The sequence below is a fragment of the Ipomoea nil genome, unplaced genomic scaffold (assembly GCF_001879475.1).
Source record: "Ipomoea nil cultivar Tokyo-kokei standard unplaced genomic scaffold, Asagao_1.1 scaffold0666, whole genome shotgun sequence".
Taxonomy (NCBI): Eukaryota; Viridiplantae; Streptophyta; class Magnoliopsida; order Solanales; family Convolvulaceae; genus Ipomoea; species Ipomoea nil.
The window spans coordinates 256087-281499 of NW_017617094.1; the positions used below are offsets into that span (position 1 = coordinate 256087).

The window sequence follows — 25413 nt, forward strand, 5'->3', positions numbered from 1 at the left end:
CGGTGCAGATCGGAGAAAATAATATGGGTAGATAGGCAAAAAACAGGTTTTGATTGTTGTATTATTTATTTTCAAAAAAACGTACATAATCAAAACAGAAATATGCTGTGAAAATTTTGTTGTTTTTGTTTTTAATCTATTCAAAAACAAATTATCTTTCGAAATTTTAGAGCAAACAAAAGGCAAAATAAACTCTCAAACCATTTAATAAAAAGAAACGTCTCTCGAAATTTAGAGAGAACACAAGACAACATAAATTCACAAAACATTCAATTTGTACATCGTACACAACGACCAAACAAAAGATACCAAATAATAAACCCGCAAAAGACTCGATTTTTACACTAACTCCATAACAGAGGGATAGATACAAACAACCATACGATCAACTAAAAGAAATCAACTCAAAAGCGAACATGAATAACAACACGGTTGCTCCACGACGCAAACCATATTATATCGTCACATTATAGTACATCGACTACTCTCCTCTGGAGGTTGTGCAGCTGTTTGTTGGTGCCGGTTTGGCTCCGATGGATTGTATGTAAACTCCGAAGTGTCAAGCCCGTACTGCACTCCCGACCAAAAACCAGAATGCTCATTAAAACACACAAAAAAAGTCGAGACTTTCTAAACACATCTGTCTTCATCAATCCAAAGCGAACAAGAAAACGTGTCCATGCTACTACTAATAAGATACTTACGGTACTAAATCCAAAACAATATGAGAAACACCGCGATTATGAACCACAAACGTTACCCGGTATACCTCATTATTTATTTCTTTGGATGGAAACGAAGAGTTAATTAACACATGAAACAAGTTAATCTGAATAAGAGTGATATGTGCCCGCAAGTTTGAAGAGAATAATTACACGGAGAGCATACCTTTTCCCTCATACGAGCACTCCATGCATCAGTCCGACTAGGCGCCCGAGAGTCAGCAGCAACAGGTGCGCTTTGAGGGCTAGAGGATTGCCAGTTGTTGTTAACCAGTGGCTGGCGGATCTGTTGTCTAGGACCGCCGCCTATATACTCATCATCGCTATCATAGTCGGCCGGTCTGTTCGCTGCCCTTACCACAAGTGCCAACAAGAATACAAGGGCCTGCAATATAAATAAATTGAACCCATAATTCAAATTTTACGTCTAAATTTCCTACATGAAGTGATTATAACCCAGTGTTCTTTAAGTTATAATAATAATAATGATAATAATCTAAAAAATTTTTGAGTAAATTCGGTTTAGTAACCTTAATTTATGTTCATACTTCTATGCTTGTTAAGGTGTACATTACGCTATAAATATAGTACTATCATTTTTACCAAACAAAATTACCCTTATACAATTAAACTTACATTAGTATATATTACCATAATTAATTATATTTAATCATTTCCATATCTAAAAATATCACCTTGATAATTATTAATCATATCATAATTGTTACCCAAAATATCAACTATACTTTCAAATATAATATGAATTTTTACAACTTTTCTTAAAATTTATATACTATTATTTTTAATAAATTAATTCAATATAACTAAGATTTTAACATCAGTCACAAATATTAGGCATTTATTTTCATGTATCACACATAGAAGACTAGTAATAATAACAATAACCAATTTCATAAAGCATCAATAGTACCGAGTACAACCATGTATACTATTTTTTGTAGTATCGCGTACTATCAATGCTGAAGCCAAATTGCCAATAATACCTGGTTGTACACAAGATATACTATACATTATTGTACTTAATACTATTAACACCGTAAAAAAAATCCATGATAGTTATGATGATGACGACGACGACAAAAACAGGGACCATGGCGTCTGACTAGTGAAAACGCTATTGCATATGAAAAGGGTAGGACAACTGAAATTTCTAATTAAAACGAGAAAAATATCACCACATCACTACATCTACGGTGTCAATAGTACCAGGTACAATCATGTATACTATTTTTTGTTGTATTGTGTACTAACAATATTGATGCCAGTAACACCTAGTTGTACAACCAGATATACTATACATGATTGTACCTAATACTATTAGCACCGTAAAAATATCCATGATAATGATGATGATGACAACGACCATGGTGTCTGACTAGTGAAAAAAGCTATTGCATATGAAAAGGGTAGGATAGCTATAATTTGAAATTAAAATGAGAAAAAGCATGACCACATCTATGGTGCCAAATCGGGTACAACTATGTATACTATTTTTTGTTCTACCGCATAATATCAATATTGATGCCAGTAATACCTGATTGTACAACCAGATATAATATACATAATTGTACCAAATACTATCAGCACCATAAAAAAAAAAATCCACGATAATGATGATGATGACAACAAGGACCATGGTGTCTGACGAGTGAAAACAACTATTGCATACGAAAAGGGTAGAACAACTGCAATTTGCAATTAAAACGAGAAAAGTATCGTCATATCACCACATCTACAATGCCAATAGTATCAGGTACAACCATGTACACTATTTTTTGTTGTACCGCGTACTATCAATATTGATGGTATACTATACATGATTGTACCTAATACTATCAGCACCATAAAATATCCATGGTAATGATGATGATGGCGACGACAAAGAGAAGGACAATGGTGTCAAACTAGTGAAAAAAGCTATTGCTTACGAAAAGGGTAGGACACGAGAAAAGCATCACCACATCTATCGTGCCAAAAATACCGGCAGTAACCATGTATACTATTTTTTGTTGTAGCGTGTTCTATCAATATTGATGCCAGTAATACCTGGTTGTACAACCAAATATACTATACATGATTGTACCTAATACTTTAAGCACCGAAAAAATTGATGATAATGATGATGACGACGACAACAAGGACCATGAAGTCTGACTAGTGAAAAAAGCTATTGCATATGAAAAGGGTAGGACAACCGCAATTTGCAATTAAAACGAGAAAAGCATCACCACATCTACGGTGTCAATAATACCAGATACAACCATGTATGCTATTTTTTATTGTAACGCGTACTATCAATATTGACGCCAATAATACCTGGTTGTACAACCAGATATACTATACATGATTGTACCTAATACTATCAACACTGTAAAAAAATCCATGATAATGGTGATGATACGACAACAACAAGGACCATGGTGTCTGACTAGTGAAAAAAGTTGTTGCATATGAAAAGGATATGACAGCTGCAATTTGCTATTAAAACGAGAAAAGTATCACCACATCTACGGTGCCAATAGTATCAAGTACAACCATGTATACTATTTTTTGTTGTACCGCGTACTATCAATATTGATGCCAATAATACCTGATTTTACAACCAGATATACTATACATAGTTGTACCTAATACTATCAGCACCGTAAAAAATCCATGATAATGATGATGATGTCGACAACGACCATGGTGTCTAACTAGTGAAAAAAGCTATTGCATATGAAAAGGATAGGACAACAACAATTTTCAATTAAAACGAGAAAAGCATCACAAAATTACCACATCTACGGTGTCAATAATACTGAATACAACCATGTATACTATTTTTGTTGTAGGCATATTATCAATATTGATGACAGCAATATCTAGTTGTACAACCAGATATACTATACATGATTGTACCTAATACTATCAGCACCGTAAAAAATCCATGATAATGATGATGATGAGGACAAGGACCATGGTCACATGGTGTCTGACTAGTGAAAAAAACTATTGCTTATGAAAAGGATAGGAGTATAGGACAGCTGCAATTTGCAATTAAAACGAGAAAAACATCACCACATCTACACATCTACAGTGCCAATAGTACCCGATACAACCATGTATACTATTTTTGTTGTACTGTGTAATATCAATATTGATGACAGCAATACCTGGTTGTACAACCAGATACACTATACATGGTTGTACCTAATACTATCAGCACCGTAAAAAATCCATGATAATGATGATGATGTCGACAACGACCATGGTGTCTAACTAGTGAAAAAAGCTATTGCATATGAAAAGGATAGGACAACAACAATTTTCAATTAAAACGAGAAAAGCATCACAAAATTACCACATCTACGATGTCAATAATACTGAATACAACCATGTATACTATTTTTGTTGTAGGCATATTATCAATATTGATGACAGCAATATCTAGTTGTACAACCAGATATACTATACATGATTGTACCTAATACTATCAGCACCGTAAAAAATTCATGATAATGATGATGATGAGGACAAGGACCATGGTCACATGGTGTCTGACTAGTGAAAAACTATTGCTTATGAAAAGGATAGGAGTATAGGACAGCTGCAATTTGCAATTAAAACGAGAAAAACATCACCACATCTACACATCTACAGTGCCAATAGTACCCGATACAACCATGTATACTATTTTTGTTGTACTGTGTAATATCAATATTGATGACAGCAATACCTGGTTGTACAACCAGATACACTATACATGGTTGTACCTAATACTATCAGCACCGTAAAAAATCCATGATAATGATGATGATGAGGACAAGGACCATGGTCACATGGTGTCTGACTAGTGAAAAAAGCTATTGCATATGAAAAGGATAAGACAACTGCAATTTGCAATTAAAACGAGAAAAACATCACCACATCTACCATGAGTTGGGGGCTATTTAGACTTGTACAGTTGTACAATAGTGGCCTATAAATACAGTCCTTTATCTGTAGTGCCAAAAGAATAGATCATGCGAGACAATCCAGACATATTTGCATAACATGATAAACAAGGAATAACTAGCCGTGTTACAGATGTTGTCAATCCATAAAGACAATATTCAGTCACGAATAACATCACATAATTCTAATAGCCAAACTAATGTCGGTCCATGATCATTAAAGCAATTAACATTCATACCTCCAACACTACTGCCCCAAGGGCCACCCATCTAGCAATGTCCCAGTGGTCTTCCAAAAATTCATATATCGTATCAAAGTTACCCGTTTTGTCTGTTGGAATTTCCTGACAAATCATTTATCACGTTTCAGATACACCATAAAACCACTTTGAAATGAAAAGACAACGCAAAAAACACTAACCTTCTTCCAACTTTTGTCAAAGAATATAAATGCAGCAGCTCCAAGTTCTACCAAGATCAACAACATTACTAACACAGAATACTTTGATCTGTTAAGGAACCCAAGCATTTTGAGAATAAAGAAGAATAAGATATTCGTAGACAAGAACAGATTTTACCACAATTCAAACATAAATTTGCATCCCAAAATACACTCCTGATATACATATCATAAGCTCCAAGCTTAATAAATTTTTTTTTTTTTTTTTTTTTAAAAAAGGCATCCTTTGGTGCACCAAATGAGGGAATTCAAGTCAGTGAAGTTGTAGGCAATTAAAGTTGTAGCTAACCTCTAATTGGCAATATATCTGATCGGAAAATGATTATTTCCCCTATTTTTTTCACCCTCTAGCATCCCTCCTTGATATTACTAAGCTAAAAGGACCGTCTAAATTTTAAAAGTTAAATAGTTAAAGCAATTTTATTGGTGGAAAACATTCCCACGTCAGAAGGTAAAAGAAATACGGTGAAAAATGGACAGGAGCCTAGTATGATTCTATCTGATCTCATAACTCTAAATCATGTTTCACCTTCAAAACCCAAAATAAAACGAAAATATAAATACTGCAAAGTCCTTGCAGAGTCCATTTTTATGAGATCTATGGAACTCCAGTTCTCTTACGACCAACTAGTTCATAGGTAAACACAATATTTAAAAGCCACTAACAAAATCTGTAATCGCTTAAATTGCTAGGATACACAAGACAGGCAGCACCCATTCCTCGTCGCACCTCCAATGCAGCCAAAGCAAGATATTACACAAATAACTACGCCGATACCAATAAACAAATATATGAACCTGCAAGAGCAAAGCATATTAACTGACACCTACAAAATATCAAGTAGTGCAACCAAGGTTGAAAAAATCGCTAGGCGCCTGGGGACCGCCTAGGTGGCCAACCGCCTAGGCCCGATTTTTGCAACACTGAGTGCAACAAATCAATTAGTCGTGAAAGAAAACGTGGAAGAGAGAATTCTGAGTTTGTCTTATAGGCAATAATAATAATCATGACAAGATAATTAATCGATTTGCAAATAATGCAAAGCCTTAATCTTAGATGGATCAAAACTAAATAATTTATATGCCCCTTCCCAAGTCACCACTGCGCTCCTCTAACACTTTCCTATCTTCTTCTAAGAGAGTTAACTGTCCTTAACCATGTTCCATAATTATATGCTTAAATTTACAATTCTTATACACAAAACAATCCCGTAAACCATTAAACCACCCTTTCTCCTTGGTCAACTGGGGGTGTTAAAAAAGCAAGAACCCTCATTAAACAGTGTCCTGAACATTAAGAACCAGTCTCAAGTCTCCACTTTTATGCCAATCAATTTATTTAATATTGGAAAGGGACTCTAAAACTCAAGGCATCATACACAAACAAAAAAATACTCTGTGGTAACTAGTGTACATAATGTATCACTTAACACAAAAGCATCGAAGAATAAAAATGCAACTCCTCAACTAGAACTCTAGCACAATCCTACAACACCTAGAGAGCAAGGGTAAAGATTTAAATAAATAAACCTACCAAGCATTTGGGAGGTTATCGAATATGTTGTTTGCGAAAGATACAGCCATAAGCATAGGGCGACCTAGCTGCATCACTTCAAAACTCGACGGAGGCTCAATATCACCAGATGAAGAGTGGTTTTTGTATTCCACAAAGAGATATACACCATATCCAATCATTCCCAGTCCAACAAGGGTCAATAAGAAGTTAAAGAGCTTCAGCAAGCACTCCAAACACCCTTTACACGCCATTCTCTAGAAAATTCTAGCAAACCCCCACAACTCAAAGCTCCTTGCACAACTCTCAGCTAAATCACAAAATCCTCATGTTTCTACAACAAAAAACACAAAAATTACCACACATGTCACACCCACAAAATCAAAAGCTTAATGCAATATAGAAATAAAGATTTCCAAATCTTTCAAGAGTATATAGACGCATACTCATTCCAAATAAATAGCATATCAGCAACACCAAACTGAAAAAGGCTACAACCTTAAACACAATGAAATTGAAAATTATTACAAGACTGGATTTTTTTTTTTTGGGGGGTCAAACTGATTGGAGGGAGGATTAATGTCCAGATATATTTGAGCTTTCAGGGATTTTGAGAAAGTGGGTATTGTCAATTAAGCTTATCCTCATCTAACAACGAATAAAAAATAGAATAAAGCATTCTTTAATCTTTAAAAAAGAGAAAAGAATAGAATATGAGAGAACTAAAAGATAATAATAATAATAAACGTACGTGAACAGGGAGTAGGAGAGATCACGGGGTTGACAGATTGCAAAGGAAGGAGGATACGCAGAGGGCGGAGATGTGTCGTCTGGGGCCGAGGAATCGAGAGCGGTGGAAAACGGTAAAAAGGGAAAACGACAAGGGAAGTTGGGCTCTGTCGTGATGTGCTCGTTTATGTCTGTTCCTCCAGATGGCTGATGGACTTTCATAAGCTTTTCCACCTCAAATGACACTTCTCTCCTCACTTGGATAACCAAAACCAAAATAAATAAAGAGTAAATACCCAAAATGGTCCCTCGACTATAGCTAAATTCACAAAATGGTTCTCGACTTTCAATTTCAACCAAATAAGTCCTTAACTTTACAATTTTGACATGATTTGGTCCTCCATCTATTTGACCGTTTGTTGACCGTGATCGACGATCTCCAGAAGAACCTTCAGCTCTCGTCGAAGCACGTGGAGGGCTCCAGGATGATGTTGCACTGGTTCGGAAACACACTGTCTTCTTCGCTTTGGTACGAACTCAACTACATTGAATCCAAAGGTAGGATGAAGAAAGACGACCGGATTTGGTAGATTGCTTTCGACAGTGAATTCAAATGTAACAGTGCAGTCTGGAAATGCAACCGGAACCTTAAAAAACCGACAGTAGACCATGAAATTACATATATATCCTCAAAAATCACAGTCAACAAATGGTCAAATAGATGGAGGACCAAATCGTGTTAAAATTACAAAGTTAAGGACTTAATTGGTTGAAATTAAAAATCGAGGACCAATTTGTGAATTTAGCTATAGTCGACGGGCCATTTTGGGTATTTACTCATAAATAAGGGTCAAATAGGTCATCCAACTACTCACCAAATTGTAATTAAGTCAATGAGCTCAAAAAAAATTACAATTAGGTGACTGACACGTCAGCATAAAAATTAAAAATTATATTTTTGAATAAAAAATTATTTTTAAATTCGATGACCGACATGTCAGCATAATTAACAGGTAAACAAGTCATTTTAACTTAAATTGTATAAATTTGTGTTGTTCACGGACCCAATCGTAGTTTTTTTTTATTAGTTCAGTGACCTAATTGCAGTTTGATCTGTAATTAGATGGCCTATTTGACCCTTATTCCAAACCAAAATGATAATTGGACTTGGGAGTAAATTACATTGATTTACCGAAAAACTTGTAGCTGCTATCCGGAGGTATGCGAGTAAATCTCGCATTGTGATTCTAGTCTAAAGAACCCTAAAGAGAACAGTTTGGTTGGCGTGAGTGATCGTGCACTCTTATCCTTTAACATAAGTCGAGTGTTTGAACCTCTCTCGTATAGAAAACCCAACCTAGCAAGTAGCCTCTTCATTGGGCCGGCCCTGTGCGAACGAGGATTAGTCTGAGTATGGTACAAGCTTAAAAGGTTTAGTGCCTGCTCATGACAACTCGTGGTCTGACAAAAACAAAATCACAAGGAGATAAATCAACTTAGATTATTCATATTTGACTAGCTCAAGCTAAAAATTCAACAAGGTTAATAAACTACTCCCAAGAGAAGTCGAATTTGAAACGATGTAGTTATTAAGCCAATTGTCCAACTAGCTTCACCTATGAAGGATCATAGTAAATTTATAGACTTTATTGGGAAGTGAAAAAAAAAATGAAATGAATAAAATTGTAGGGAAAATACTACATGTACTCTCATTCCTATACTTCCAACTTTTACTCTCACATTTAAAATATTGATGTAGACACTTTTACGGGACCCACATGAAGAAAATGACCTATTAGAGTGCGTCACATCAAGAAATAAATTTGAGTGAGTATAATTTGAGAGTACATATAGTAGAACTCAAATTTTAGTTCATTTTTTTAATCAATCAAAAGATGTGTATCAAGTAAATTTAATGGTTTGTTGTGTAAAGTACACGAGGTATACATAAATTGTTCAAATTTGTCTTGAAGAGTATTCGAATATGAATATTTAATTTGATTATTCTTAACCATAATAACGAGTTCAAGTATTTCAACTCGAACTACTAGTGAGTCTAATTAAGTTCTTATAATTTTATATATTATCAGTATAAGTATCTTAACTTGAACTACTTAGTCAGTCAAATATATTCATATATTCCATGCTTCTTCTTTTTTCTTTTTTTCTTTTTTTAATCTTCAAAATATTAAAAAAAAAAAAAAAAGTTTTAAAAATTTTCTTATATAGCTCAATTACCCCACTTTTGCCCCAAAGTTCACATGGAATTAGTTGTTTAGTTTCTACTTTTTGAAGCATTCGACTTTCCAATATTAATGTATGGCAACCACATCAATGGGATCATTTGTTTTGTTAATTTGTACTTGTAGGGATGTTGCAAAAGCTATTCGGGTGACCCTATCAATTTCAAGCATTGCTAGCTTTAGAGATAAGAAATGTTTATGTTAGGGAAAATTTGCTACAATATTATTATAACATTTATCTATCTTTAATTTGTAAAGAGATGGATTTGTATGTGATAGAGGAGATGTTAGAGAATTGTTTTCAATATGTGAATAATAGACGAACGTATTAAAAAAAAAAAGAATAAATAAAGAATTTAACGTTGAGAAGAAAGATAAGGTAGAGAATTTTTTTTTTTTTTTCAAATTAGAGATTAGTCGAATGCTAACAAGTTAATTATCTGAACTGGATATAACTTCTTTAAGAATTTGTCATGTTTGAGGAGCAAGTCTACTTTTATTAGAAAATATTAATGATACTCTCGAGAGTATATACTTTCGTCACATATCTTGTATTGATTAAGAAAAAAAAAGAAAAAAAACAAAGAGCCGAAAAAGAAAATGAGTGTTCAACAATTATAAATAATTCCTTCTAGGGTTGTATAGGGGACGGCACACACCAACCCAATATACATTCCACAATTGGAGATTTGGGGCAAGAGCCATGGAAGTTGTTCTTCAAGAGTTCTTTTCTCTTGTTCATATTTTTCACACTTTATCTTTCATATCATCTTTTTTTTTTTCTTATAATGGATGATCAATTGAACAACCCAGTTAGGGTAAAATGTAATCATTAGAGATTATGATGAGATATCATTTTTATCTATGTCCAAAGATATTTGTATAGATTGTAGTTAAATTAAACACAATCTTAGTTATTCGAATGAACAACTAAAACTTTTTTTTTTTTTGAGAACTTTTAGTTCCTAAAACTTGACATCTTACAAGTATTATCTTTGAGTTGTGGGCAATGTATCATGGACTTGTGTTGAGATAGAGGGTTTAATATACTTAGGGGTACTGATTTGCAAGAAGATAATTAACATTTTGGTTCTTCAATTGTTTCTTAACTGTCAATGTAATTCCTAATTTTCAATTTCAACCAATTTGATCTTCAAATTGTTTAAAATTCCGCCAAATCAAACCCTTTCAAGGACCAAATTGACGAATTTTTTAAAATATGGAAATTATCATTTTGGTCCCTAAAATGGTTTAATTGACGAAATTTTAAACAATTCAATGATCAAATTGGTTGAAATTGAAAACTATGGACTACATTAACAGCTGGGAAACAATTGGATTACCAAAATGGTGATTAACTCTTAATGAAATTACAGAATCTCAGTTTAAGATACTTAATTACCTGTATTCATACAAAAAATACCTGTGTATTCAAGTAAATCACAGCAAGGAATATTTATACAAAAATACAATGAACCATAACTTGTTTATATTTGATATTATAAATATGCAAATCATTCTTGGAGGAGTACTTGTGCACATAAAAAGCAAAGCAATTTAGTTATGAGCTTTAAAATTTTCAACACACATTATGTGAATTTTCAGCACAAAACTTACATTATGTGGATGTGAAGCACAGAACTTAAACATAGCTGTCGATCAACGATTTCCGCATTTCATCGACGATAGCGCTTGGCTGAGCCTCTCTCAGCTTGAAAACGCTCTCGATGACAGACAACTCCGTTGCGGTAGTGTCAGAGCCACAAAACGCGGTCCAGTCGTTGACTGTCAATCCAGCAGCAATCACGTCACTACCTCGGTTCACAGTTCCGGCCACCAGAGGAACCTGGAGGAGCGTCGAAAGTTCATCCAAGTCTTCGACGGATGTATGAGGATGCACCTGCACATGACCAGGGCAAAATGGTGAAATCAGTCAAATGATACTGTTATGGAATATATATTTAATATATGGAATCTCTATAGATTAGGCCGTCTTAGGGATTTAGGTAGGTAGGCATATTGAAACTTGTTTCTTATTCGAAGTCTTCTAGCATGTATTTATAGGGCTTTGTATTCTCTTTTCTATATGACAGATTTATAAACCTTCTATTCACTTTCATACAATATATATTTTCTCATTCCTTGATTCTTCATCTTTACTTCCGCCTAACTGGCGGGTGGGGTTGTTATTCTCCACCCGCCAGGCATTTGGATCTTTCAAATTCAACAGATACAAACTTCCTCCATGTATGATGCCATAAGAAGACTAATCGGAGGGCAGAAATTATCTCCATGAAAGGGAATGTAGAATTTACCAAGCCACCTCTGTTAGAAAAAGCACAATAGCTGCCAACAAGTATATTCCCAGCTATTGTCTGCCTAAAGACTTCAACTCCGAGAACATCCGCAATCAACTCTTCAGTTTCCTACAGAAATAACGATGCAGATAATTGGATTCACCATGCACTTCAATAGAGAATAGTCGATGAAATTGATTAACTGCAAAGTTACTACATTAGTTTGGACGTTTGGTCACACTCCCCGTAAACAGAATCTTATTCCAAAGCCACAAATTACATATATCTGACAGCAAAACTCTATAGACTATAAAATAAACGGTGGTCAGATCAACATTGAGGATATTTCCATAATGCTTTTATAAATTTTTTGAGCTGCAACTCAAAATGCTTTTCAATATTTCAACAACAAATCAGCAACACACAAATAACCAAACATAACCATGGTAACTAATAATTTGTTAGAACAATAGTGAAAAGAAGGCATGCAATGCTACAAGGTTACAGAATAGGTTCCTTGAAAGGAAAAAAGAAGTGAAACATATTGATAAACAGCGTTAGAATATCCAAAAATAATCTTTCACATCAAAGCTTCCTAACTTGAAGGAATATATGAAAATTTGATCCTAATAAACTCTCCCATCTAAAAGAAATAGGTGGTCTTACCCTATCAAGATCAGTGTGCGTAAGAGCAACATGGTCATTGCAAGCAATGCAGTTTCCCAAAGCGGATAGCCTCTCATCAGCACGCTGAACAACAACACTATCTGGCAAACTGTTTCTCAAGTGTTGAAGCTCTTCCAAAAGAAAGAAGACACAGAATCATACAATACAAGTCAGTTGAATTCTTCAATTAGGATATTAAATCATGTATGAGCTTTATAAAATTTCTCTAAACACCAAGATACAAAAATTTGGTAAGCTTTAACTCTTCCCTTTTTCCACAAGTGTTACTGTAGGATATTAAACGATGTATGAGCTTTAAAAAAAATAAAAAAATATATAAAAAAAAAAAAAAAAATCTCTAAGCACCCAGATACCACATTTGATCTTTAACCTTGCTAGTTGTTATACTCAAAATGCCATCAATGTTTGATGGATTGAGCTTGTTTGGCCAAACATGAGCTTCTTTAAGACAACTGACCTTTGGAGCTTGTTGAAAAGGAGACTTTTCCTCTTATCTAGCCTTAAAGTTTGAGTGTTAGGCCTAACTTATATCTTTTAGAGTATATAAGCCATGAAATAAGCTGGGGAACCTGTCAAACCAGGCACTCAAACAAAGTAGACATGACTAAATCCTAATGATAACTAAATATCAAACAGCCATGGAGCACTATAACGTCATAAAATAGCTACATACTTGCAGTTCCAAACAACTTGTAGGAAAGAAAACATCTTAAAATTTAAAAATCAAATATTTACAGATATTTTCAATTATTTATACGCTATATTTACACATGCCCAAAAAAACATTGATTTTTAATCATAAAGTCACCTTGGTCAGTAGTAGTATGAGGCAGAATAAGACCATTTTTGTTTCCTGCACATTTGAAAATGAAACAATAAGCACTAACCTAGCTAATGTTCCAGCATATCATTCAAAAAGTCAGACAAGACTTACCAGCACAAAGCCGTCCAACTATCCGGGTTCCACCTATGGAGGTTTTAATAACTGGAATGGCATCTGCTAACTCAGCTTCAAACGTGCTACAAACAACATAAACATTTCTTAAACAACCTTAGAATCAACAACTTCCCATCAATTAAAACACAGAACAGAATTTTCAGAACAGAATTATAGAATAGACAAATGAACATGAACTGAAATGAACCTGTAAAAGTTTTCTGATCCACCAATTGCGACCAAGCAGTAAGCGTTTGTCAGCTTGGAGAAGACCCCAATTTCACATGAATTCTCGAACTGCAACCCTGCATAAATCAAACAAGCATCCAATAACAGTATTTAAACTTTGTAGAATAAATTCTCAATCATTTACATACTCCGATTTACTTACTAGTTGCCATGGTAAGGACAAAACGAGCAGCTTTTTCCTTGTCAAAAAGGACTTTTTCAGTGTAATCGCTTTCTCAGAGAGTGCCTGCCAATTTATTTCTTAAGCAGAATCAGATTTCTATTCCTCACATATAAATTAACTGATTAACATATGTTTTTGAGGTGTTTCCATGAGCATCCTATAGAAAGTATGCTATCAGAAACGGCTTTTGCCATGGCCGAAGAAATCACGCTATGTGAATCTTGATACCTGAAATTCCTAAACAGGCCGAACGGTAGCGGTGGTGGTGGTGGCGGCGGCAGCGTCGGTAACGGTGGAGCGACGAAGACTAGTGATGTTCCAGAGACCATGCAATAATGATCCGATTTGAAATATAGGGATTTTGGGAGTGAAAAAAATACCTGAACGGCGTCGTTTGGGAGGAAAAAAATACATAAACGCCGTCGTTTGGATCATAAATTTCCTTGCACAAAATAACGTCGTTTTCAACGACTCTAATAAAAGAATAAAAAGACAATTTTAATTCTGCTGTGTATTTAAGATATTTAATTTTCATTTTTATACTGATCATTTACAAAATGTCAAGACTATCTTATATATATATATATATATATATATATATATATATATATATATATATATATATATATATATAGGTAGATGATCATATGCGGTCATGGTCTTAGGTGAGGCGGTGAGGTCAGTTTACAGGCGTTGATCGAAGTTAATCTAACGGCAGCGACATATTAGTTGAATTAAGTAAAGTTTGTCGCGTTTTTGGCAAGCGAGGGCGTTTCAGTAATTTAATGGGATGGGGATGCGAATGTATAAAAGATGGTTTATTTTGTGTGATTTTAAACACGGAAGGAAAGAGAGATCAAGACATCGTTCGTGATCGCGTCGTAATTGGAAGAAGATCAAGATCGCGATTGTATTCGTGATTGCGTCCCAATTGGAATTCGGAGAATATCGCTGGAGATCACAATCGGAAGTTGGACGAGATATCAGTTGCGTTTGCAATTAGAGAGTATCGCAGTTGGGAGATTATTGAGGTTGAGCGATGGAGCCTGGTATGTTTTGAATTGCTCATGTTTGTAGTTTTAATTTGTCTTTTGTATTACTATGTGTCTGTTATGATTTGGAAGTTTATCGCATGCTTTTTTTATGGGTTTGCTGTGTATCGATGTTGACTATGTTGCTGTGTGTTGTTTTGTGATTACGGTTTACTTTTTGTATACTCGTGGTGCATATATTATTTGATGGTGTGTATGGCAGTATTAGATTTTATGCATGTATAATGTGCATGTAGGTAGGGTTATTCGTGTGCTATTGGATAAGGTGTGGTGCTTTATTAGTTAACATGTGGTGTGCAGCTGCTGTTTTGCAATCTGTTGGTATCTGCGATAAAGATAATTCAACTGATGTTTGTGTAGAAGGCAGTGGTGGTGTTTGTGATGAAGGTAATCCCATTGATGTTGGTGTAGAATGCAATGGTGATGGTTGCGATGAAAGTAATGTGACTGATGTTGGAGTAGCAGGAAGTGGTGTGGGTTGTGATGAAGATTATTTGGCTGATGTGGGTGTACAAGGCAGTGTATGTGTGTTGGAAACTTCTCCTGGGCTGACTAAGTATTGGCGCCCAGTTTGTGCTGACAGTGTGAAGCCTATCGTGGGGCAACAATTTGTTTCCTTGGATGGTGCTGTTGTGTTTTATAAGCAATATGCTGGGACTGTTGGGTTTGATTATAGGCAACACTCAATTCGGAAAGATAGGGATGGTGTTGTTGTGGAGAAGCACGTAGTATGTAACCGTCAGGGTTTTAAGCAGAGGGTTTCTAGGGTTGCTAAAACTACTTTGGCGAGGAGACAGAGGGTGACAAATATGGTTCGTTGTAAGGCTAAGGTTGTGATAAAGCGTAAGTCTAATGGGTTGTATGTTGTGCATTATTTTAAGGAACGTCACACCCATTCGATGTGTTCAATTATTGCTAGGCAATTTTTAAAGGTGAATCGTAGTCTCGATGCTGGACACCAAATGTTTATTGCTAGTTGTGTTCGGGCAAATATTGGGTCTGTTCGGTCATATAGGCTGTTTAAAGAGATTGTTGGTGAGTATTCCAGTGTCGTGGCTACAGGTGTGGATTTTAAGAATTTCAAGCGTGACCTGATGGCGTACATTCTAAATGGTGATGCTCAATTATTCATAGATACGCTATTCAAGAGACGTGAGTTGTGTGAGGCATTTGATTTTGAATATGATGTTGATGAAGGTGATCAACTTTCAAGGGTTTTTTGGGCGGATGCAGTATCTAGGAAGAATTTTGCGTTGTTTGGTGATGTTGTTTCATTTGATGCTACATATCGTACTAACAGGTTAGTATTTATTTTTATTGTGCATGTTGTATTTTTCTGTGGTGCATGATTTCATACCTTATGGTGTGTCTTCTTAGAAGTATGGTGTTGATTGCTTGTTGTGTTGTAGGTATAAGTTGGTGTTTGTTCCATTTACTGGAATTGATAACCATAAGAGATCCATCACCTTCGGTGCTGGTTTGCTTACGAGGGAAGATGTAGACTCATATGTGTGGCTTTTGGAGAAATTTAAGAAAACTATGTGTCATGACCCTATATGTGTTGTTACTGATCAAGATCCAGCTCTCAAGGTTGCTGTTGCTCTCGTGTTTGGTACATCAAAACATAGATTTTGCATGTGGCATATAATGTGCAAGGTTGGTGAGAAGGTTGGACTGATTCTATCTAAAGATGAAGTGTTTAGGAGGAAGTTGAATGGCATTGTCTGGAACAAATCACTGGACTCCAAGTCCTTTGAGGAGGCATGGAGTTGTATCATGGAGGAATATGGTTTGGGTGACAATGGTTGGTTTCGTTACTTGTTCGAGTCTCGTACATATTGGGCATCCCCATATTTTCACGACTAGTTTATGTCAGGACTGGTTAGGACAACGTCTCGATCAGAGTCTCAAAATAGTTTTTTTGGTACGTTCTCTAATGGTCATTCTAGTTTGGTTGAGTTCTTGGTGCATTTTGGAAGTGCTGTTGGTGCGCAGCGTCATGCACAAGCAAAATTGAATGCTGATTGTGAATCTTGTTTTCCTGTTTTGAAGACAGCATGGCTTTGGAGAAGCATGCAATGGATGTTTACACCATTTCTGTATTTTATGATATTCAAGTAGAGATTTGTGCAGCTTGTTATTCGTGTCAAGTGGTGTCTTTGTGTGATTGTGATGGCCATATGTCATATGGGATAAAAGATGGTGCACAACGGGCATGGTATGTGGAGTTAGTCTTGTCTGATTATATTGCTACATGTTCTTGCAAGATGTTTGAGCGGACGGGGTTGTTGTGTAGGCATATTTTTTTGTGTTTAAAGATCGTGGGCTTGAGAGTATTCCTTCTAGGTATGTGGTGTCTCGGTGGACAAAGGGTGCTTGTTTGAAGCCAATATTTCATATTGATGATACAATTGTTGATCAATCTTCTAAAGTGGAGAATGTTAGGATTTTTACTAATCTATTGTGGTCTGACATATATGCTTGCGTGAGCTTGGCCAATGGTAATATAGAACGTTTGGCACAGCTACGACGTGTTATTTGTGAGCAAAGGCAATTATTTCTCCAAGAGGGGAGTGAGGATGGCAGTGGGGTGGTGGCTGGTGGCAGCAAACAAAGTGTGATCAATTCATTTTGTGGAGATGTGTCTCAGGGGTCAACAGTGGAGGTGCGCGATCCTATTCAAGCTAAGAACAAGGGTAGCGGTAAGCGGTTGAAGAGTAAAAGGGAGAAAGCTGCTAGCAAGTGTGTAAAGCAATCAAGGAAATGCCATACTTGTGATGAATATGGTCATAATAGTAGGACATGCCCTTTAAATGGTTAGATACAGTTGTGTAGTTTGATTTGGGACCTATATGTTTTCACAGTTGCGTACAATTCTTATAACATACAGTTATGCATTTTATTACAGTACTTGGTGTTTTTTAATAAACAGTGTGGTGCATTTAAGAATGTCGGATGTTTTTATATTAGAATGGTGTGTTTTATTCCGTTTTGTGGTGCATTTTTATATATAGAATTATGTTGGCTGTAATATATTGTGTGGTGCATTTTATTTCATATGTTGGTGTATTTTGCAAGTAAAAAGTGGAATGGTGCATGCTATTTGTTATAATGGTGTTTTTGATGTGTCCTTTTATAAAATGAAGTGTATGCATAATAATACTGCATTTATAGCAATGCAAATGGGTAAGGCATTCACAAGTACCCATCACAAAACATTGTTTGTCTAGTAGTCATATGGTCTATGTCATGCCATCACAAAAAAACACTTACATGATTGAAAGTCTTCCTAAACACCAAACTCTGCTGCCTTCTGTATGTTTATTTCTTTTAGTTCATTCACATCTGAGGTGATCAAGGCAGCCAAGTACCTCACTCGTAACTTGTTCAATTGTTCTTTGTTGTTTTTCTGCAATCCACAATCCCATTCTTCAGCTGACTGTCCACGGAAGGTTTCCATATGGCGCATTAAAAAGATGTCACAATCCTTTTTGTTATGCGCATCTCTCCAAGGCATCTTCATTATCTTGGATTTCAGCTTCTTTACCTTCTCACCTTTGTACGCGGATTTCTGTTCGATCAACATATTTGAAAAGAATTTTTGCTGCATCAAGGAAGCATACAACAATATTAGTTTTTTGTGTCGTTGTGTATTAAATATATATAACCAGGTAGTATTTAGTGGGTTACCAGATTGTCAAGCACATATCCGTATTTGTCCTGTTTCTTCACAGGTGCTGAAGAGTTGTCAATGATGTCAAACTTTTCCATTAGTGGGCTAATAGACAGCAAGTAGTAGTGGTTGGATGCCACTATGGGAAACAGAAACTGTCATAACAAAAACACACCACATGTGTCATAATATATACACCACTATATGAGTAATAATGCACCACAAATAGACAAATACACCACTTACGTATACAACTTTGTGCCACATGATGTCTATAGCAATCGCCTTGTCTTGTAGATACTTTTCTTTGAATCTTAAATTTTCATCCCCCTGCGAGTTCACAATTGTGTACAGCTGCAAAGTTCAATGATATAGTTGTTAGATTTGTAGGGGTTTTACAGGTGTAGTTACTTTCATATTCTTTGCTTACATTTGTCCAGGTTGAAGCAACGAATTTTGTAGACCCTCTCTCTCCTTCACGAATGTTTAGTATGGCTGCCCAAGCATCAACTATAGATACTGGAATCTTTGTATCTGGTGCCATTAACAGCATATCTCTCCAGTAGATCACCCTTCCTTCATACCTGAATAGTTCCTGCTCACTGGTAATAATGTATTGTATAAGCAACAAAAATATTAATACATCAACATTATTAAATCATACACCGAAGTTATAGCAGTAACACACCATTAGAAGTTAATATTTCATTTAACGAGAATACACCAATATATATAGAGATATACACTAATAACTATTGAGTATCACACAAAACCTAAGCAACTAATGTGACCACCTGATGTGTCAACACAGACAACCATATAAACACACCAATAGTTATCAAATAATGCACTAGTTAATATATGATAATTATACACCAATATTATTATACAATGCACCAAATATATTTTAGAAATACACCAAGTAGAATGTGTTGTGCTTACAGTTCTGGGTTAGAGTTTTCTAATACCCATTGTCTGATTGATTCCTCTGTTGAAGTTATTGGGGCTTCCAGATCAGTTGCATATATGCGGGCCTTAGGTCTGATTGGGTTGTTCCCTCTAGCTGGTCTCTTTCCTTTGTCCAATGGTTGGGGTGGGGGTGGTGGATCTGAAGCAGACCCCTCTTGAATTTGGTCTGTTGGTGTGACCTGTAACATTTAGATTTTAATTTGTTTTTCTTTTTGTCACGTCGCCAATTTAATACTGTGCATTACCTCATCATTGTTATCAGCAGGTGCATCTGGTTGAGCCCTCTGTCCATCTTGTTGTCCTTCAGTTGCTTCTTCACCCTCATTCATGTTCAGCTCAACTTCTTCATTTTCCGTAGCCTGATCAATGTTTTGGTAGTCTCGTGCAATATCATTCACGTCCGCCCAACGTCTATTTTGTTCCTCTGGTGTCAATCCAAGGCTGAAAGATGGCATATCATTTAGAAAATTTCTCTTGTTTACTGCACGGACAATCTCATCTACTGCCTTCAAGAACTCAGGGTCACTCCAGTAGGCATCCTCTCTTTGAGTAAAGGTCATTTCTCCATCATCTTGTGCTCTGAATCCAAGCATTTGCCCAGCAGATTCAGACATCTGCTTGAATGTATCATGCTCCAATACTGCTGCAGGTGCATTTTCAATTAGCTTTGATATTCTCAGCAGACTCTGTGCAATTGACCTAGTGTGGGTGGTAATCTCATCAACAAACTCCTGTACATGAAACACTATAGTATAAACACACCAATACATATTGTAATATATACCAAATATTTATAAAAAATACACCACAGTCAGATAATGCACCATATTACACACAAAATGCACCAATTACCATTGCAGTGGTTGGGTTACCTGTAATCCTTGTGGCAGTGGTGGGGTCTCTTCTTGTGGTGGGGGTGGGGTTGGGGCTTCACAGTGTGTTGTGATCTCCAGTGGTAAGGCAGTATCAACGCGTCCGTATCCGAATCCTCCAGACTTGAGCTCATCCTGTTGTCGTTGTCGGAGCAGTTTAAATGTCCAGCTATTCATGGCAAGGTAGCTTCTTGGGACAGACCTCCGGTAGAGCACCACACAGTCAACATAGAATACCTGCATTTGGTAGTTTAGATTATTCATAGGGTGATGTGAAAGTAATTACAAGCTTGTTGAGTGTCTATTTACCGTTAGGAAAACAATTGGGTCTCCAAACCTTCCATCACAGCTTTCCAGCTATGCCTTCTTGCTTGCAATGAGTGAATTGATCAGCATTCTACACCAATTGAGACTCATGATGTTGTCAACTTGACGCAAGTTGTCAATGTAGCTTTGGTTCACATAACCATTTATCTGTGGCTCCACCAACACACTCATAACAAGTAGTGCAAAATGTCGTTTGAACCATGGGTCAGCAGCTCTCAATGTCAACATTTTTTTAGCCATCTTGCGTGGGGTGATGTGGCCGTCAGCCCTTCCAAAGATTTTTCTCCATTCTGCCAGGAGATCAGATACTGCTTTACTTTCCCTCTTAGTGATTTCTATGTCTCCAAGCGGCAGTCCCAATGTCACATCAACATCTTCTTCTGTGATCTGTAGTTTTTGGCCATTTTGCAGATTCAATGTGTTGCTCCTTGCATCATAGTTTTCAACCAGCCACATCCCCAGTTTCCTTGGAAGGTTTGTGATTTTGAGGTCAAGAATCCTTCTCAGCCCAATGTCTTTTATACTCTGGCATTGTTGTTTGGTTAGGGCATTAATGGGTTTTGTTAGCTGTGTTGGCAGTGACCTTATCTTTAGGTCAGTATCTTCATTCTCTTGCTCCAATGTATCTATTTCATCATTTGAGCTGTCATCAACTTCTTGTTCATGCACTTCTTCATCTGTCTCTGTTTCATCTTCTATTCTGTTAAGGAATGACATTGCTTCTTGTTTTCTCTGCTGCCGTGGCTTTGACGGGTCTCCTTGGCCTAATGCCTTTCTCTTGTTGTCTGAAATACACAGATGGTAGGACAAAAATACACCATGCATAAAAATTAAACACACCACAACACTCTTTACCAATATTCAAGTTCCAAATCCCAGAAATCACCAATAATAAACGATATATACACTACATTGATGTTCACCATAAAACAAACAACACTCAATGAAATGTCCATCCTGTAATGCTCAAAAATACACCGACTGTAGGATAAATATGCACAGTGCACAACAAATAAACTCACAACAAATTTTTCACCAGTATTCGAGTTATACATTACAGAAAACACCAATAATAAACGAAATATACACCACATTAATGCTTATCATAGACAGACAACACGTAACGAGATACAACAAATTCATAATATGAAATACACCAATGGTAGGATAAATATGCACTGTGTACAAAAATTAAACACCCAACAGTTTTTTCACCAATATTCATGTCACAAATACCAGAAAACACCAATAATAAACGAAATATACACTACATTAATGTTTATAATGCACAAATAACATGCAATGCGATGCCCTAGTCTGAAATGTTCAAAAGAATACAGCGATGGTAGGGTTAAGATGTTAGTTGACACATTGAAGTTAAATATTACAGAATACACTAATAATAAACGAAATATACCATTGCATGCTCGTTGTTTGCCTTTGTTCGTCATTTGTGTGTTTTGTAGCGAATCAGTGTCGTAGAAGACGGTTCGTGTCCCTCTCAAAACGCAGTGGTGTGTTCGGCTATAGTCTCCTCGCTGTTCGTCGTTGAAGTTTCTCGTCGTTGCAATGGTTCGCCTAGCTTTCGTTGCCGGAGCAGGAGCAAGTTGGAGAGGGTTCGCGACTTCGGGATTGTGAATAGGCAGATGGGACGGGGTGTTTACTTGTAGAAGTGGAGAAGTGATCAGTTTGAATTGAACAAATGGACAATTTTGCCCTCTATGTCGCGATGATCTTTAAGTGAAGCGCGAAATCATCTCAATTATGGTGCGTTGGATTGAACTTGATCAACGGATGGAAAATGACCTCACCGCCTCACCTTAGTGTACAACCGCACCTGATCTTGCCTCTCTCTCTCTCTCTCTCTCTATATATATATATATATATATATATATATATATATATATATATATATATATATATATATATATATATATATATACTAGTATTTGTCCCGTGCGATGCACGGACAAAAATTTATAGGTAATTTTATAATGTTATAATACTAAGCAGAATTAGTTTTATTAAAAATATAAGCATAATTATACATTGTCCATGAACTTCATAATAATAAATATTAATTATTAATAAGACCATTACAATTTATTTTGAAATACAAAAACTATTCCGATGTGACATGTTTAGTATTTTAAATTAATACTGAATACCAAAATGCACGGACTAAATATTTGAGAGAGATGAGTATGATATGTTTAAAACTATTAGTCTCTTAGTAAAAGAAAACACAATGTCTAATCTCTTATGCACATATAATATAATAAATTATAATGTATATATATGTAAGATAAATCAACATCTATTATAGTTATACAAACTGAACAAAGAATAATTACAAATGAACCTATGAACCCATCTAATATGGTTAAATCCACATTATAACTAATTAACTAATTTTACAAATATAAATTACAATTTGCAATGAAAATATGAATTGATGTTGAAGTGGCTATTTTAAAATAAAAAACATTAAAGCATTTTATTTGATGGGAGCATATACACATTGTTGCAAACACTTAAGCTCTCATCAGTTGTTACAATTATTGTAAAATAACTAATTAACACAACAATAATGACAACCACAAGAACCATAATCATAGATGTACATTTCATACTCTTATGTATTACATATTTCATGTCACTTTCTCTTCCTCTTCGTGCACTTTCCAATTTAAATCTTAACTTTGTTATTTCTTCTTCATTCTTGTTAATCATCCACAATAGAGAAATAGTCCAAGTATAATCTTCCTTAACCTAGAACGCATAGGAGGATCATACCACTTCATAAAACCATAGCATGATTCACCCTAAAAAAAGTTGAGAAAAATCATTTCAAAATTAAGGTAATTCATTAACCATAATGTACATCACAATTTAAACGTACTGAAAAAAAAAATTAAATTACTAACCTTACACATTGAACATTTCTACTTTCTACATGAATTTTCATTTGTCAAAGAAGTCTGCAAAGTCATATCTTCACCACATTCACATAGTTGAATCAAAATCCACTTCCCATACAAATAACATGTCCTCATTGTAATTCAACATGTTGTTACTATAAAGTTTAGTAAACTATACACACATGCTTATGCCTGTCAATCTGCAAAGGCTAGAGTCATGCATGCATAACCTTTTTTCCTTCATGTATGTATTATGAAGCTCATATATCTAGCTAGCTACTGAACTCCATCAATGGTAGAAACGCACATATACTCTCAGTAACTGTGATTGTCTTTGGCACATAATAGCTAGGAAAATGTACTGAAACAAATTCATCATAAATCACTTGCAAGCATATATAATGAGCCTTAGTGGAAGGATTGATTGTTAATATGTTTATTGTATGCAGGATCTTATGGGTGAAATAATAGATCATGGGTAAGTAAAAGATAATATAAAAATAGTAAAGAATGGATACCTCTTCATCGTGAAACAGGCACTCTTTACCTTCAATAGATTCACTGCCCTTCTTTCTGCAACTTCATGAAAAGTACACACTAAGCAAAGTTCAATAGCACAGGAATTTTCAATGGTGAAATATCGCAAGCAAAGATATATATTGGACCCATTATGATTCGTATTTGTGTTGTAATGAAGTTTTTATTCTCAGTAGTTGTGTTTGATATGAACTCAAATGGAGAAGGGCTATTAGATGGTACCTTTGTTCTGAGAAGGGTGTTTCCTTTTCCTCCCTATCACAGATCTTGTAAGTTGTTTCATTCCCTCTTAGATGCAGTTTATGTTCAAAATGAATATATATCCTCAATGCTCATTTTATATGCATACATCCCAGTTGCTTCCTGTTAAAATTCGAATTCAACATGCATTTAATAGCATAGAATTGCAGCTTTCTTTTTTCCCTGGAATACTAAAATATTAGCCTACTATTAAAATTTTCCTTGGAATTGTAAAAGCTATTGATTTGAAAATAAAATTTGGACGGGCATTGGCGCATTGCAGCATTCTCTTTTCTTTGGAATACTAAACGTTTAACCTACTATTAATTAAAATTATCATTGGAATTCTAAATATTAGTGATGTTTGTGGAAAAACTATTAAACCAAAATCTAACTCTAAACGCAGACGTTTTGAGTTGGGCGGGAACTTTTTGGCCAAAAATCATTTATTACTTCTTATGGCTTTTTTATATTAGAGGATATATATATATATATATATATATATATATATATATATATATATATATATATATATATATATATATAGTTTTTGGATCCGGTGAGGTCACTATTATTTGGTGAGGTCATGAGGCTTAATCTAGTTCGTTGATTAATATTATTGTACGGTTCATATGTGAACATTGAAATATCCCACGCGCTATGTCTGCAGTTGTGTTAGGGAGTATATTTGTCATTTGTTATTATTGTTTTTATGGTATAAAGATTTGATTAGCATATTTTATGGGTTTGTGCGCGATATTTATGGTCTTAAATCATTTTCAATATTTTTATAGTTTCTTTAGCTTCCGCCCCTTTTCTCTCTTTCTTCCTTCCCCCGATATTAACATTCGCACCGCTCTTCTACT

At 35.4% G+C, this 25413-nt stretch overlaps 3 protein-coding genes across 5 annotated transcripts; 1 reads left to right on the forward strand and 2 right to left on the reverse strand.

Moving 5' to 3' along the window:
• Window positions 1–191: 191 nt before the first annotated feature.
• Window positions 192–7612, reverse strand: LOC109174862 (tobamovirus multiplication protein 2A-like). 3 transcript variants are annotated; one of them, XM_019324093.1, is made up of 8 exons: window positions 7098–7321; window positions 6673–6985; window positions 5837–5936; window positions 5100–5180; window positions 4918–5022; window positions 889–1107; window positions 450–570; window positions 192–419 (listed from the first exon to the last, which is right to left on the reverse strand). In XM_019324093.1, exons 2-7 carry the CDS (start codon window positions 6903–6905, stop codon window positions 463–465), a joined length of 846 nt encoding a protein of 281 aa, XP_019179638.1. In that variant the 5' UTR covers window positions 6906–6985; window positions 7098–7321; the 3' UTR covers window positions 192–419; window positions 450–462. The 3 variants fall into 3 exon arrangements, with proteins under 3 accessions (XP_019179638.1, XP_019179637.1, XP_019179636.1); XM_019324092.1 differs by lacking the exon at window positions 7098–7321 and adding an exon at window positions 7403–7612 and having other exon boundaries at window positions 192–570; XM_019324091.1 differs by having other exon boundaries at window positions 192–570; window positions 7098–7320.
• A 3513-nt stretch (window positions 7613–11125) lies between these two features.
• LOC109174863 (eukaryotic translation initiation factor 6-2-like) lies at window positions 11126–14292 on the reverse strand. Its single transcript, XM_019324094.1, has 8 exons — window positions 14185–14292; window positions 13936–14019; window positions 13753–13849; window positions 13542–13627; window positions 13416–13460; window positions 12587–12717; window positions 11939–12049; window positions 11126–11523 (listed from the first exon to the last, which is right to left on the reverse strand). The coding sequence occupies exons 2-8, from the start codon at window positions 13943–13945 to the stop codon at window positions 11266–11268; spliced, it is 738 nt and encodes a 245-aa protein (XP_019179639.1). The 5' UTR covers window positions 13946–14019; window positions 14185–14292; the 3' UTR covers window positions 11126–11265.
• Window positions 14293–15509: 1217 nt separating this feature from the next.
• Window positions 15510–17829, forward strand: LOC109174824 (protein FAR1-RELATED SEQUENCE 5-like). Its single transcript, XM_019324058.1, has 5 exons — window positions 15510–15529; window positions 15592–16308; window positions 16418–16812; window positions 17061–17226; window positions 17355–17829. Exons 1-5 carry the CDS (start codon window positions 15510–15512, stop codon window positions 17827–17829), a joined length of 1773 nt encoding a protein of 590 aa, XP_019179603.1.
• The last annotated feature ends 7584 nt before the right edge of the window (window positions 17830–25413 follow it).